At 52.8% G+C, this 16124-nt stretch overlaps 1 protein-coding gene across 1 annotated transcript; it reads left to right on the top strand.

The window, feature by feature from the left end:
* On the top strand, positions 1-4204 carry MAMSTR (MEF2 activating motif and SAP domain containing transcriptional regulator). Its single transcript, XM_054588525.1, has 9 exons — positions 1-58; positions 1215-1253; positions 1863-2008; positions 2176-2360; positions 2714-2816; positions 3016-3210; positions 3464-3643; positions 3735-3789; positions 3921-4204. Exons 1-9 carry the CDS (start codon positions 1-3, stop codon positions 4202-4204), a joined length of 1245 nt encoding a protein of 414 aa, XP_054444500.1.
* The last annotated feature ends 11920 nt before the right edge of the window (positions 4205-16124 follow it).

Here is a 16124-nt window from a genome sequence, read left to right as displayed (position 1 = left end):
ATGACCCTGGCGGCTTCCTCCCAGCGCTCCCAAATCATTCGCTCCAAGTTCCGATCTGGTGAGAGGCTTCTCTCTGTGCTTGTAGGAAAGGGGTTCTCTGGGCCCCGGGGACAGTTTAACTCTGTGAGTGTGCAGGGTGGGGTGAGGTAGGAGGGGGTGATGGGATCCATGAGGTGTGTGTTTTCTGTGCCAAAGAGCACTGTGCATAAAGGAGATCTCAGCCAAGGGGCCAAGTTGTGTAGAATCAGTGAGTATGCAGGTGGCTAGTGCAATGCTCCTGTGAACATGAGGGGTGGGTGTGCAGAGGGTCAGGCACTGCGAAGGAACAGGGGCTTAAACTGACACGTGTGCAAAGCGAAGTGCACAGAGTGGAGATTTTGGAGCAATCAGTGTGGGAATGTGAGTTAGGGTCCAGTGAGCTATCAAGCCTTGAAAATGTCTAAGTTGTATTTTAGGTCCCCGTGCTGGTAGGAAGTGTGCAAGGGAGTGGAACTGGAGGTCAGTTCCTGAGCTGGCAAAGGATACTTGAGTGTGCAAATGAGTGTGCTTCTGTGGTTGGGTGAGCGCAAAGACACAGTAACCAAAAAGCAAGGAGTGTGCACAAGAGCGCAGGCGTATAAAGAGCAGAAATGTGCAAAGGGACCAACCAAGTCCTGAATGTGCAGTAAGTGCGTTTGTGTGGCTCGGTGAGTGGCAAGGCAGAGAGAGCCGAGTGGAGAGTCAAAGGTACTTACAAGCGCACAGAAGTGGCGTGTGTGCAAAACCAAAGCCCAGGGAAATGCGTGTTTGAAGGTGGGTGTGCAGAGAGGGTGACTTTGGGGAGGCCCAGAGGCAGCAGAAGACAGCTAGCATGTGTGAAGTGGAGTGCAGGGACAAAAGCAGGCGATGGACAAATGGGCCTGGCTGCCAAGATGGTGACTGTGCCAGGGGTGGGGTGGGCACGCACTCCTGAAGGGGGCAGGTGGAGCTGGGGGCAGGGCTGCCTCCTGCACGCACGCTGGCTGGCACCTAGCCCCAGAATGGCTCTGGCCCTTGGCGCTCTGCTGGCAGGGAGCAGGCGGGAGGCCCAGGAAAGGGAGGCCTGCATGGGGTGTGTGTGAGGGGGCTGGGCACGCGTGGCCCGCCAACAACTGCAGCTGGAACCGCCTGCCAGGCCGGGCTCCTGGACACTCCCTTCCCGCCTTTCTCCTCCCACTCCCTTCTCCCCTCCACAGTCCTCCAGCTTCGGATCCACAGACGGTGTGGGGACCCGAGTAAGTGTGGGCCCTGAGAGGGAGGGGATGGTGGCCCCAGTCCCCCGGGGCACACTGGAGTGCAGCTGCCAGGCTTCCTTGCTGGTCTGTCTGTGCCCCAGGAGTCACGGAACTCATCCCATCCTGTCCTCTCCGGAGGTCTCAGGCATACAGGTCCCCTGCCGCCCCACCCCTGGAAGCTCTTTCGTTTTCCCCTCTCCCGTGAAATGCATGAATCCAGAAGAAAACGTCCCGAACTCCACATTTGGCACACACACGAATCTCAGGACGTGGCTTTCTTCTCTCCCCAAGACCAGGAGAGCTGCGCCACCCCCGTTCCAGCAAAACCCCAGAAATCTGTGATCCTCAGCCACCACTCCCCTTGGTGGCTGAAGACATGATTCTGACTTTCTTGAGAATATAAACTCTGGGTTTCTAGCCCCTTTGCCTGTAGATCCAGAAGTCCAGGCACCCAGCTCCCACCGCTTGGTTTTCGCTCCCTGTTTCTTCTGTCCCACGCCGGACGGGGGGTAGTCTGAGGCCTCCAGGACTCTCCTCCCCACACTGCCTTGTTCCTCCCTGCCGCCTTGCTGCCTGCAGGCCTCTCGGGATCCTTCTCTGCCTCTCCAGTCTCCGATCCAGATCCCTGGATCTCAGCCTCAGGCCTGGCTCTGACCCCCACCCCAGCCTCACTCTTGGGCCCTGCCGCTTTCCTCTCCAGTCCTGGGGTCCTGCACCACGAGTCACAGCGCTGCCCTTGGAAGTCCTTGAAAAAGGTGAGTCTCCACTGGAGGGGAAGTCCCTCTGAGAGTCTAGCCCTGGCCCTCCTTGCTGCCGGCCTCTTTTCTCCTCTTTGGTGGCACCAAGCTGACCCCATACTTCACACTGGGGCAGAGAAGTAGGAACAGAGCTGAAGCATATGCTATCCCACCTGCTTTTTCAGGAGTCTTCCAAGATCTCCCAACATTGGAGGGAGGCCAAGCCCAAGGGGAACTTGACATACCACCAGTACAGGCCCCCAGAGCCAAGACAAAGGTCTAGGGCAGACCCCCAGGCCAAAGGGTCGGCCGAGGGACCCCCTGGGCCACCTCTGTGCGAAGAGATGAAATCACAGCAGCCACCTTCTAGGTATGACCTCCGTTTCTATCCTCTAGGAAGTTCAAGCCCCCAGCATCCACCTCCTTCAAACCCAGAGTCCGAGGTCAGGGGAATCCGCCCTTAGTCCGCTCCTCCCCCAGGACTCGAGTCCAGGTCTTCTGGCCCTCTTCCTTCAGTTTCCAGAAGTCCTGGCCTCAGACCCGAGCCTGAGCCCCCAGCGCCTCCTCTCCCAGGCATAGGAACTAGCCTCCTGGGTTTGCTCCCCAGAATTCTGGACCTCTATTTTCCTGCATCCTCCCGAGTCCCCATCTTTAAGGATCCAAGAAAGCCTTTTCTCTGTGTGCCCTCTCTAACCTCTGCTTCCCCCTCACCACTATCGCTAGGATGAAGCCCACTCCCTTCCCTCCCTCCCTCCCAGGAGTCTCCAATCCCTCTCCTCCTCCGCACAAGTTGGAACTTCAGACCCTTAAATTGGAGGAGCTGACGGTGAGTGTGGAGAGCAACTTCCCAGGCTGGCCCTCTCCCTCGGTGGGGACGCAGAAGTCTAACCCTGCAGCCTTGGCCCTATCAGAGATCCAGGGCCTGGGGTCCCCAGTCCCTCCTCTCTTGATTTCCAGTTTCCAGCCCCTGCATCTTCCTGCACCCCAGCCCACCCAGCACGTCCTCTCCCCTTCCCCCGCCCCAGGTCTCAGAGCTCCGGCAGCAGCTGCGCCTGCGGGGCCTCCCGGTGTCCGGAACCAAGTCGATGCTCCTGGAGCGCATGCGCGGAGGGGCCCCGTCCCGCGAGCGGCAGAAGCCTAGGCGCGAGGAATGTCCCGCGGGGGCTCCCTGGCCACGCCTCAGGCCTAAGGCCCTCGTAGCCGCCCGACGGCAGGGCTCGGTGAGGGCGGGGCGTATGGACCAATGAGAGGAAGACAAAGCAGGACGGGGCGGGAATTGGAGAAAAGAGTAGCGAATGAAACGTGGGGAGCGTGGCTAAGGGGGGAAGAGAAGCCAATGAGAGAGTAAGGGGTGTGGCGGAGGTGGGGGCCGAGGGGTGAAGGGGCGTGGCCAGAGGGTGGAGCCACAGGGTGCGACTGGGTGGATCTGCGCCGAGTGGGCGTGGCTTATAGAAACTCTTTTCTGGGTTCTAGTCCAAGCCAAGCCCAGAATCTCCCCGGCCGCCTGTTCCTCGTGGTGCGGGAAGCCTCGTGACCGCTGCGGCTCCGTCTCCGTCTCCGACTCCGGTTCCAGCGCTGACCTCTTCCTCAGCACCAGCCTCGGCAGCCCTGACCCTGGAGGATGAGCTGCAGGAAGCGATCCGGAGGGCACAGGTGAGAGGGAATGAGCTAGTGGTCTCTGGTCAGGATTCGGGCTGGAGTCCCAGGTTCACTCCGTTTCTGCCCCCCCCCCGCCCCCCCGCAGTTGCTTCCGAACCACGGCATCGATGACATCCTGGAGGATCAGGCGGAGCCTGATGGTAAGAGCCTAACTCCGAGCTTTGGGAGTAAAGGGGGTGAGGTTCTGGACTCCTGGTAACGGGAATCCACTAGGGGGCTGGGGTCCGGATCCCTGCCTTCCTTAGTTCACACTCCATTTCTTCCCCTGCAGACCTGCTGCCCCCTATCCCCCTGGACTTCCCCGGCTCTTTTGATGTGCTGTCCCCCTCCCCAGACTCCGAAGGCCTCTCATCTCTCTTCTCTTCCTCGCTCCCGTCCCCCACAAACTCCCCATCCCCACCTCCCAGGGGCCCCATGGACTCCTTGGACTGGCTGGAAGCTCTGAGTGGGGGTCCTCCACTGGGCTGTGGTCCCCCAGCCCCCAGCATCTTCTCTGCTGATCTATCTGACTCCAGTGGCACCCGGCTGTGGGACCTGCTGGAGGGTCCATGGTGATAGATTCTGGGTTTTCGAGGGACTGAGAACTGGTAGGGACGGGGCGGTCCCGGAGACAGACTCCCTGAGGGAGGGGTTGGCACAACCAGCAGAATCCTCTCCCACCACAGACCCAGAATCAGAAACAACGCTCATCTCCACCCGGTCCCTAAGTGCTGCCAACATGCCAACCACCTGACTTTCGCCTGCCTGACCTCCAGGGTTGCGTGGTTCGGGGAGGGAGGTTTCATTTGCTGCTGGCCGGGGCAAACAACCTGCTTGCTGCTTCCTTCAGAGACTTCTTGGATGTCTTCTCCTCATCCCACCCACTACGTGGCTACCTGTTGCCGGGGCACCTGGAAGGTGGTGTATGCTTTTTTGGATGCAGGAGGGCAGGAAAGGGTGGGGAGGGAGAACTGAGAACTAGACCCTCGGCTTCCGGATGGAGATGAGAAAAACAGAAACGTCCTGTCCGAGGTCAGATTCTCTTGGAAGCAGAGCCTGAGACAAGATCCACGTGTCCATGATTTATTGAAGAAATTCTCCCAGGAGAAACCAAAAGAGTGGATGAAACAGGACAGTGAAGGGGAAGAAGACCAGCAGGAGGGTGATGTCAGGCGAAGTCCCAACCTCAGCCTGATCCCTGAGGGTGAATTAAGTTGCAGAGTCTTTCCCGCCTTGAGGCAAAGGGAACTGGGCCTTTAGGGCAAAGGGAGATCGCGGTTTAGGTTTTTAAAGCTGAATAACAAACCACCTCAAAACGTAGTGTCTTGAAATAGTAACTGTCTACAACTGTTCACAATTCGGTGGGTTGTCTGGGCTCAGCCAGGCCGTTCTTCAGCACCATATGATGTCACCTAGGGCTGCAGTCATCCTAGGGACGAACTGAGCGGCAAGGTCCAGCATGGCGCCCTCAGATGTTTCTGGGGCCTTGGCAGGGATGGCTACTAGGCTGGGCTCAGCTGGGCTGGGGGCAGCTGGACTCTCATTCTCTGCCTGGCCTCAGGGCCCTCCCTCTCCGCGGGGTCCCTCCAACAGAGACATGGACCCCTTACATGGTAGCTCAAGGCTTCCCCCAAGTGACCGTGTCTAGGAGAGGAAGCAGAAGCTGCCAGTCCCTTAAAGACTAAGCTTGGAAGAGGCACAATGTCGCTTGCACTGTATGCTATTTGTTATTGTGAGTCAGGCCAAGCCAGGATGAATATGGGCGGCGACTACTGAAATGTGTTAATATGGGGGTGGGAGGGGCATGGTCATTGGAGGCCATATTTGGAGACTTACTATACCTCTCTAGTTAGTCCTGGGCTGTATGTCCTGAGAGGGGACTGGGACACGACCTCCCAAGCATGTAGACCCCAAGAGCAATCCTGGGAGGAAGGTCACAGGGTAATATGTTAGCAACAAAGTGTTTTAAAATGTAGATGTTATTATTCAGGGTGAGGTCAGCAGATCAGACGATTGCCCTTGAAAAGACAGTTTGTTAGCCCTGATGGGTGTGGCTCAGTTGCTTGGGCGTTGTTCTGAAAAGAGAAAGGTCTGCGGTTCAATTCCCAGTCAGGGCACATGCCTGGGTTGCCGATTTAGGTTCGGCCCCAGTTGGGATGCCTATGAGAGGCAACCGTTGATGGATGTGTCTCACTCACATCGGTGGTTCTCTTCCTCTCTTTCTCCCTCCCTTCCCCTATTACACACACACACACAAATTGTTATTCTCACAGATCCCAAAAGGAGGGAGCACCCCAAGCCATGCAGGGCCCCATGGGGAAGGCCCAGGGTCAGCCAGGAGGCAGAGAGAGAGAGATGGTAACCGTGGCGAGAGCGTTTATCATGGCTTCCTCAAAGGAGGAGCCGATGGGGCAGGGTAAACAGGCGTAAGGTGGACTAGGTCATATAATTTCAGCAGCCTCGTGGGTGTCCTGAGGTGTCTGGAACCTGGCTCTGCTGAGACCAGGCCGAGGAGTCATGTCCTGGAGTGTCAAGACTTGAAAAGGGGAGTGTTTGGGAGCGGGGGCTCTGGGCTGCTGGGTTCGCTCAGGAAAGGCCTGGGCGCAGGGGAGTCCTCGATTAGCTCTAGGAAGTGGCTGGCCCTGTCAGGGTGGTCCCTCCGGTGTTAGCCAGGCCCTGCATGTCAAAGCCCCACAAATACAGAAGCAAAAAAAGGTACAATTAATGCACAAAACTCCCAGGAGCTGGGGCTGGGTGAACAGAGCTGATAAGCAGACCAGGGCTGGCCGCCAACAGTGTCCGCTACAGGTGGAAAGGGACAATAGATCAGTACATGGGACAGGATCTAGAGCCAGTGATGTCCCCTTGTCTTGCTGTCAGCATCCTCGTCAGTGCCGACAGCCCAGGGTGGGTGAGGGAGTTCACTGAGATGGTCTACAAACTGGACCTGGCACGTGAGACATGCCGGTAAATATTCTTTATTTTTTTGATCCTCACCCGAGGACATACTTACTGATTTTAGAGAGAAGGGAAGGGAGGGAGAGGAGAAAAACATTAGTATGAGAGAGAAACATCGATTGGTTGCCTCTCGAACACAACTTGACCAGGGACCAAACCCCCAACCCAGGCACGTGCCCTGACTGGGAATTGAACCTGAGACCCTTTGGTTCTGGGATGATGCTCCAACCAACTGAATCACATGGGCCAAGGCTGTGCCGATAAATATTAATCACCATTTATTGGTTTCTGATCAACAATTCTAGTGCCTTTGTGCAGAAGGCTGGTGGACTTTAGAGATCCCTGTGAAAGCCAGGGAACGAATGCTGGGTGGCATGAGGCAAAGGCTATCTCTGGTGTCTTCAGAACGCAGCAGGCAGGATTTGGCATCCTCACTTTCCAGACGAAACCATTGAAAATCAGAAGGGAAGTGATACAGCCAGTGTCACACAGACGGGAGGTGTTAGAGTGGAGTTTTCGGTCCGATTAACAAGCCCACGGCGTGTGTCCTCAGAGCTGAAAAAACGAAGAGCCTCCATCTCTGCCCGGGTGAAGCTCAGGCATTTGCAGAGAGAGAGAGAGCCCCAGAGCAAGGTGATAAGTATTTTCATGGCAGCGGCACGTGGGATCGCGGGGCTGTGACTCCCAGAAAAGACCAGAAGCCGTGGAGAGACGCCCAGAGTGGTCAGGGAAAGGGTTTTGCTGAGACGTCAAAGATCAGGAGGCACCGGTCCGAGGAACCGCCTGGGAGCCGGCATCCTCGCGGAGGCAGGAGGGCCTGCCGAGGCCCGGGGCTGCGAAGGGCGCAGCCCCGTGGGCAACCTTGTGAGGTCAGGGTTCCCGGAGCGGAAGGAAGGGCGGGTGGCAGCTGGGTCTCACAGAGACCCTACATGTCAGGCTGCAAACTGGTGGGAAGAGCCCAGTCGGCCCTGGACACATCAGGAAGGGGTGCGGCGGGCGTCCTCTGTCTCTGCTTCTCTTCGGACACTTCTGTGCCTGTATCTGTCTCCATATTAATCTGTCCTCATCTCTACCTGACTCTGGGTCCTTGTCACTATCTCCATCTCTCCTGTGTCCAGAGGAGGGCAGCCTTGGGCCGGGAGCCTGCAAGGCCTGGGAACAGCCCCAGAGTCAGAGGTGGCAGGCTGAGGAATTCTCCAGAAGGTGGAGATTTCAAATAAGGCGCAGGCGTAGGAGGAGTGGGTGAGTTGGAACCCAGAAGTTGAGGGAAGGGCTTGGATCCCACACTCTTCACTGAGGCCTGTCACCCACCGCTTCTGCAGACATTTCAGCCCTTCCCTCCGGCCCACAGAGAGGGCTGGGCCTCCGGAGGGGGCGGGGAGGCGGGGAAAACCGGGAGTTGGACCAATGTCGGGGGAGTTGGACCAATGTCGGGGCGGCGGAGGCAGGGAGTCAGCTGGGGAGTCCCGAGGAGCCTCAGGGGACCCCTGCGCCGCGCTGGCCATCCTAAGATAACAAGACCTGGGGAGAATGGACATTCATACACGGTTGGACAGAACACAGCATTGTCACAAGTCAGCCAGCCATGCTGAGTTGAAGTGCCCACTCCATGACTCAGCAAATTCACTCCTAATAATGCATCCTAAAAACGCGGTACTAGTACGCATGCGTAAAGATTTGCCTCGCTACGGCCGGTAGAGACTAATGACAAGGACATGCTTCTCGGCATTATTTATAGTAATGAAAACCAGCAAACAACCTAAAAACTCTCAGTCGGAGACCGCATGTGTCGTCGTCGATCAATACGATGGAACCTTCTGCAACTACCAAAGGGACTGGAAAGATGTTTCTGACATAGCAGATTAAAAAAAAGAAAGCACGTTGCCAAAGTTTGTAGGATTCCATATTTAAACGCGCGCACACACATCAAAGATGATATATGAGCCTTTTACGTTTGTTAATTAAATTTTCAAGTTTTTACAGCTTCAGTCCGCCCCGCACAGGCATGCTTTCCCCCACTAGATGGCTCAGTATTGTTTGTTAACAATCCATCCTTTCATTTCGAATTGTAATGCCACCCTCAAAATCCATTACATTTTCAAATGGGTTTCTGTTCATTTCTGACTTTCCCAGGCAGTGTCTTTAATCCCTTTTCCATGTACTGGGATCACACTGTTTTATTTATTGAGGCTTAACATTATTTTTTAACATCTGGTAGAGCTTGCCTGGCTCAACACTCTCTACTTATGGAATTGTTAAAGTTATTCTGTTGTTTAACTTTCTTTTTTTTTTTTTTGGTCCAACGGGAAGTTTCTGGCCCCCAAATAAAAATGCGAGAACCACCTATATACAGCACAGGAAACCATGAAACCATCCTGGGAGAACCACGGGCCATGGGTGGAACCCCAGAGAAGGCTAGTTCTTGGGAGAAACAGCCCATGGCTGTGAACATCATTTAATTAAATGGCGGTGCACAGGCAGGGCGGCAGCCAGCACCCCCCTGAAGCCCTCCGCCCTCCCCACGTCCTTGGGCAGCCGCTGCATCCGTTCCCCTGGGCTGCCCTGCCCCGATCCGAGTGGCTTAAACCACAATTGATCGTCTCACAGTTCTGGAGGCCAGAAGTCCAAGGTCAAGGTTATTGCAGGCTTGATTCCTTCTGAGGGTCGTGAGGAAAAATCCGTTCCCTGCTTCTCTCCCAGCTTCTGAGGGTTTGGGGGTGAGGGTTTGGGGGCAGTCACTGAGGTTCCCTGGCGGGTAGATGCATCCCTGCGATCTCTGCTTGCGCCTTCACATGGCGTTCTCCTTGTGCATCTCTGTCTCTGTGCCCGAATCTCCCTTTTTCTTTTTAAAGATTTTATTCATTTTTAGAGAGGGAAATGGAGGGGGAAATGGAGAGAAACATCAATGTGTGGTTGTCTTTTGCGCGCTCCCCCCAACCGGGGACCTGGCCTGCAACCCAGGCATGTGCCCTGACTGGGAATAGAACCAGCGACCCTTTGGTTTGCAAACTGGCACTCAATCCACTGAGTAACACCAGCCAGGCCCCAAACCTCCCTTTTTCATAAGGCCACAGTCATATCGGATTACGGCCTACCCTGGAGGCCGTAGCTGAACTTGATTAGGTCTTTAAGGACTATTTTCAAATAAGGTCATGTTCACAGGTGCTGGGGGTTTAGGATTTCAACCCATTTTTTAAAATATTTTATTTATTTTTAGAGAGGAGAAGGGAGGAAGAGGGAGAGAAATGTCAATGTGCAGTTGCGTCTCGGTTGCCCCCTGCTGGGGACCTGGCCTGCAACCTAGGCATGTGCCCTACACTGGGAATCGAACCAGTAACTCTTGGCTTCACAGGCTGGCACTCAATCCACTGAGCCAAACCAGCCAGGGCTCAACACATCTTTTGAGAGGTCACAATCCAGTCCACTCTAAGGTGACAAGCCAGGCTCCAGTCCTATATGGACCATTACTGTCCCTCCTAGCTCAGGTCCCTGCTGGCTTATACTACACAACAGTGTATATTTAAGATCATCAATAGCTAGAGCATGTGGTCCAGATTAGCTTATTTACTACTGCCTGCAATTAATTTTGAAAAATCTGGAGAATGGGTCTCTGGTTGGTGTGGCTCCGTGGATTGAGCGCTGGCCTGTGACCTGAAAGGTCGCCGGGTTGATTCCCTGGCGGGGACTGTGCCTTGGTTGTGGGCCAGGTCCCCGGTTGGGGGTTTGGGCGCATGTGAGAGGCAACCTGATCCATGTTTCTCTTGCACATTGATGTTTCTCTCCCGCTCTTTTTCCCTCTCTTCCCCTGTCTCAAATAAGTAAATAAATAAAGTCTTTAAAAAAAAACCCAACTGGAGAACGGGAATGGCACTGAGGGGACAACGCACGATTCGGACTAGAAGGCAGCTGGGGCCGCTGCGCTTGCTGTCCGCTGAGTAAAACTCTATACCAGACTCGTCAGGTGGCTCGGGGGCCGCAGGAGGAGCAGGAGGCAGCGTGGGCTCCCTGGGAGGACCGGACACATCGTCTCACTTCCCCACGGTCAGCGGTGTGGAAGGACAAACCGGCTTTAGCGCAGGGTCTTTGGCGGAGCTTGGCTGAGGTCAGCGGGAGCAACGCCCCCCCCCCCAGACATCCCTTTCTGCGCAAGCCTTTTCTAGATGCTTCACTCATGGGTGGGCAGTCTTGGGGAGGGGATGTGGGGGCTTCTGGTGGAAGAGGAGGGTTCCGGTGGGAATGTTCTGATGGGAGAGGGGTTTTCCGTTGGGGGGGGGGGGGGGTTCGGGTGGGGTGATCTCGAGGGAGGGGAGGTTCGAGTGGGGGGTTCTGTTAGGAGAGGGGATTTCAGCAAAGGGATTCTGGTGAGGGGTCTTTGTGGGAGACGGGGTTTGAGTAGGGGTATTCTGGTTGGGATTCTGTTGAGGAACTTTGCTGGGAGAGGGGTGCTTTGTTAAGGGCGTTTTGCTGAGGGAGGGGGTTCAGGTGTTTTGTTTTTTCCTTGCCTGAGGACATGGTTATTGGTTTTAAAGAGAAGGGAAGGAAGAGAGGGAGAGAAACATCAGTGTCAGGGAGATATGTTGATCAGTTGCCTTTTGCATGCACCCCGGCTGGGGACCGAACCTGCAATCTACGCACGTGCCCTGACCGGAGATCAAACCTGCAGGCTTTCGGTTTACTGGATGATACTCCAACCAACGAAGCCACACCGGGCAGGGCTGATCTGTTCTTCAAAGCCTCTAGCCCTGTGCCATCCAAGACAGAAGCCACTAGCCACGTGGGCCTATTTAAATTTAGAGTAAAGCAAGTTACAGTTTCACAATTCTGTTCCGCAGTCACTCTTGCCACATTTCGCTTGCTCAGTGGCCAGAGGTGGCCCATGGCTACCACTGTGGACAGCACGGGTGGAGGACGTTCTACCACCACGGGAAGCTCTACAGAACTGCGCCGCCCTGGGCCCACATGGAGTCCTCCTTCCCCAGCCTCCCACACTGCCGTCTCAGAGCAACCTTTTCTTTCCATTCAAAATAGCGACATAGCCCTGGCTGGTGTGGCTCAGGGGAATGAGTGCCCACCTGCGAAGCAAAGGGTCGCCAGTTTGATTCCCAGTCAGGGCACAGGCCTGGGTTGCAGGCCAGGTCCCCAGTAGGGGGCGCGCGAGAGGCAACCACGCTCAAGAGAGGCAACCCTCTTCCTCCTCCACCCATCCTCCTCCCCGGAACTATAGCTCTTGAGGTCCCCTGCATCTTCTTCCTCGTTGCAACCCTTTCCCTCCTTCCAGTTGTCACCAGTGTCCTGACTTCTGTCCTAGTCATGCCCTTGCTTTTCTTTATTGCATTACTACCAATACAGGGGTCCAGCACAAATAACGCCCCTTTTTAATTACATAAAACTCTTTTATTACAAAATCATAAGCATGTAATTCTGTAACATAACAGCACACTCAGGCACACCCTATGACGTATTAGGTGAAATGTTCAAATTGCTCCCTATCTCGTGCGAGACAGTCACATACCCTACCAACCGCGCTCAGTGGCATTACCTCTGCCGGACCCCATATATGGACACCTAAGCATCTCCCAGTTTGGAGCTTTAAATAAATGGGATCATGCTGGGTGCCCTTTCTGGGGGCCTGGGGTGACGATATACGATTTGGGTTTTAACAGCGCCTTGGGCTGCTATGGGGAGAGCTGACCCAAACCTCTTTCAAAGAACATTTTTGAAATGCCGGGAGGTGTGCTGGTCAATGTTTAATAACAGGTTCTCAAAAAAGAAGGAGGGAGACGAAGCGGAGGTGCCACCGTGTAGGACTGTGACAGCAGAGAGGATGTGGAGGTGGCTCCTGAGCCTCGTCTCGTGTGGAGCTGTGGGGTCAGGGTCATTCCCTAGGCGATGACAGGAGACACAGTGAGGAAGGAGGGTCACAGGCAAAGTCACCTCGTATCCTAACACCCCATCGGCCTCCAGAACCTTAAGTCACCTGAGAATCAAACCCTTCCCCAGGCTCTGGGGTGTAGAGGGTGAGCTAGAAAAGCAAGCAATGAGGCCAGAGGCCACTGAGCAGCCGGGGTAGACCTTGGGACAGTGACTGAGGAGAAGGGATGATAAGCAACCCAAAATCAACACGTTCTCAGTGCTAATTGATGTTTGACTACCATTGGAAAGCGTCCGTTCAGTGTTTTTGTCCATGTTTTCTAATGAAATGCGTGCCTTTTTCTAACTGACTTACAGGCATTCTTTGTATGTTCTGGATACCAACCTTGTGAAATGTAGCGATTGTAACCATGAAGTGTCTTTTAGTGGATAAAAGTCTTTAATTTTAATGAAGTCAGATATATCAAATTTTTTATGGTTACTTTTTTGCGTGTGTCCTAATTAAGAAACCTTTGCCCAACCCCAAAGTCATGACGCTATGGATTATTCTCCCATATTTTATTCTAGGCGCTTTATGCTTTCAGCTTGCACATTTTGGTCTGTGACCCATGTTGAATTAGTGGTTTTGTACGGTGTGAGGTAGGGGTCAGCATTTCCTTTTTCCATAGGGATAATGGATCGCTTCCATTCATTGAAAAGCTCTTTCATTCTCCCCATTAAACTGTGTTGATGTCTTTGTCATAAATCAAGTGGTCGTATGTGGGTGGTCCACTTCTGGACTCTCTGTTTTGAATTCCATTTGTCTATATTTTATGCCAGTACCACGTTGTCATGATAACTTTAGCTTTATGGGGAATCTTGAAATCTGATCATTTCACTGATCTCTGCCTCACTCCCGCTATTGCCACACTGCGCCACCATCACTGTTTGCTGGCATCGTAAATGCCAGATTCATTCTTCAAGGCGTATTTTCAATATTTTTTTTTACAGCTTAGCTTTCCTATCATTGTGATACAAATTACACATACACACTTTTTAGCTCTAACTCTGATCAGCAGGCAATAGAGGGGAACATGGAAACATACTGAATGATGCAAAGGAGACTCAACCAGCCAAATTCAAAATGGGGAAACTTGGACATGATAAATGACTTGGTTTTATCAACAGATTAATGGCTTTTTTTTAATAAAAGAAAAAGAGAGAGATTGTTATAGATTACACAATATTTAAGGCACGTGTCAACCAAATACAACGGGTGGGGTTTGTTTGCGTCCTGATTCAGATAAACATCTTTGAATGTTTCAACACAGACTGCTATTAGATGACATTAAGATATTACTATGAATTGTCTTAGGTATTTATATGACTATATTTTTATTCATTCCTTATCCATTAAGATAAAAGTTTCATGCATGAAAATTTGATGCCTAAGACGTGCACAAAGCAGAGGGGGGAGATGAGGGGCATAGATGAAATAAAAATGGGAAATGTTGAAATTGTTGAATTGGGTGATGGGCATATAAAGGTTTACTGCATTCTCTATTTTTATGTATAAAATGGTGACTTTGATGGAATAGTGATGGTAGAGGAGAAAAGCAAGTTTAGATTCAGGGTATATTTTGCAGATAATGCCAAAAGAACTTGCTGGTGAATGGATTGTGCAAGAACAAATCAAGGGTAAGTTTAAGTTTTTGGTTGAAGTAAAAGGATAGCGAGATGGGGAAGGTCTGAGGGGTTGAAACCAAGGTAAGACGTTGTCATGACCATCTTTGGAAACTACAACTAACCATGACATTGTTTTAATTTAGAAGCATGTACATTACACTTAAAAACACATATTAAAAAAGAGAGAACACTAATGAACAAATTTGTATCAGATTTATTATTTTTTTAATAGCAAAGCCTGGTTCAGTGATCACCCATTTGATCTGTATAAACTAAGACTGGAAATTTGAAAAGGCAGTACTTAAAGAGTTACTGAAGCACAGCCCTGTTAGCCTAGGAAGTATGGTGGCACCTCATTCTGTGCGTATAAAACCAAAAGAAAGGGGCCCCAAGAGGACCACCCAGAGACTGGGAAGCCAGTCAGGAGATGTGAGGTAGTCATTTGTGCTGTTCATAAATATATATTGTGGGGCACATGGATGGGTTGCCCTCTTTGAAACTGGGCATGACCCAATTTCACATGACTTGCTTCAGTCATTGCAGTTTGAGTGACACATGTTTTTTTCCTAGGTACTCACTTTTGGAGCATCTTCCCAATCCTTACATTCTTCCATTATCTTTCAATGGAACCAAACATGGCCTCCGCTAATACTGCTAATCAGAACACCTACATGTGGCCTCTTGGTATTGTTGGGCTTCCTCACAGTATGGCGGCTTCAGATAGTTGGCTGTCTTCCGTGATGGTGATGACAGCCCCAAGAGTGAGTGCTGCAGCAAACAAGCTGAAAGCCATGTTGTGAGGAAGACCAAGCTATCCTTCAGGACAGGTGACACAGAGGAGTTCGTGATGCTTCAGCTGAGCTCCGCATAAATGCAGCTGCGTGACAGGCCTCCGCCAACATTGCGTGGAGCCAAGAACCACCCAGCTGGCCCACAGGGTTGTGGGAAATAATAAATGGCTGTCATTTTAAGCCACTATGTTTTGTTAACACAGCTCTGAGAGCGGAGACCCTGTCAGGTTCACCACCACAAACATTTACTGAAAAAATGAATGAACTCTCAAGTTTTTTGAGCCATGCTGATCGCCTGAGTTCCCAACAATAATCCTTGGCGCTCAGCTCCCCGGTCTTGGATGCCCGCCAGCCATGAGCCGATATGTTACTCTTGTGAAAACTGGAAGAAAGGCTACCCCGCTGAAAGGGCCAGCTCGAAAAAAAAGGGTCCCTCTGTGTGGGCACGGGCCCAGGGACACATGGCTTAGGGAGCAGACCTGTTCCTTACCCCTTCCTTGGTAAGAGCACCCCAGCTTCCTTTCTGCGAGCCTCCCCGTCCGTCATGGGAGGCAGATTGACTCCTCAGCTGCAGGGGGCAAAGATTTATGGGAGCAACGCTGAGCCAATCCCAGAGTTTCCTTCATCTTGTCCTGCAATGGGTCACGTGGCCCTGCCACCCGCTTCTGGTCAATGAGATATGAGGGGCAGTGGCCGGAGGGCTTTGGAAGGTTTCCCTCTTCAAAAGGGACCCAAGATGAGGATGAACCTCTTTTTGATGCGTTGGGAAGAGGTGGTCTGCATGTGACACCTGGGGATGTGGCAGCCCTCTTGGGACCATGAGGGAGCCAGTCCCAGAAGAAATAATAGCAGCTCAACAAGATGGATAGAACTGGGGTCACTGATGACACGGTTGAGCTGCTGAGTTAACTAACCTTGGAAGTGTGCGACCTCTGGTCACATAAATATGTGTTTTTTAAAAGATTTTATTTAATTTTGGAGAGGGGAAAGGGAGGGAGAAAGAGAGAGAGAGAAACATCGGTGTGCGAGAGATACATTCATCGGTTGCTCTTGCACACCCCCGGCTGGGGACCTGGCCCACAACCCAGGCGTGTGACCTGACTGGGAATTGAACCCGCGACCTTTTGGTTTGCAGACCGGCACTCAATCCACTCACTGAGCCACGTTAATTTAACAAGTTCCTTGGGATTTCTGTTGCTCGCCTCCAGGAG

This window comes from Pteronotus mesoamericanus, unplaced genomic scaffold, assembly GCF_021234165.1.
Source record: "Pteronotus mesoamericanus isolate MK-2021 breed Mesoamerican mustached bat unplaced genomic scaffold, CSHL_Meso_final scaffold_137, whole genome shotgun sequence".
Lineage (NCBI taxonomy): Eukaryota > Metazoa > Chordata > Mammalia > Chiroptera > Mormoopidae > Pteronotus > Pteronotus mesoamericanus.
Note: the sequence above shows the minus strand (reverse complement) of the source record. Positions and strands in the feature narration are given on the sequence as shown.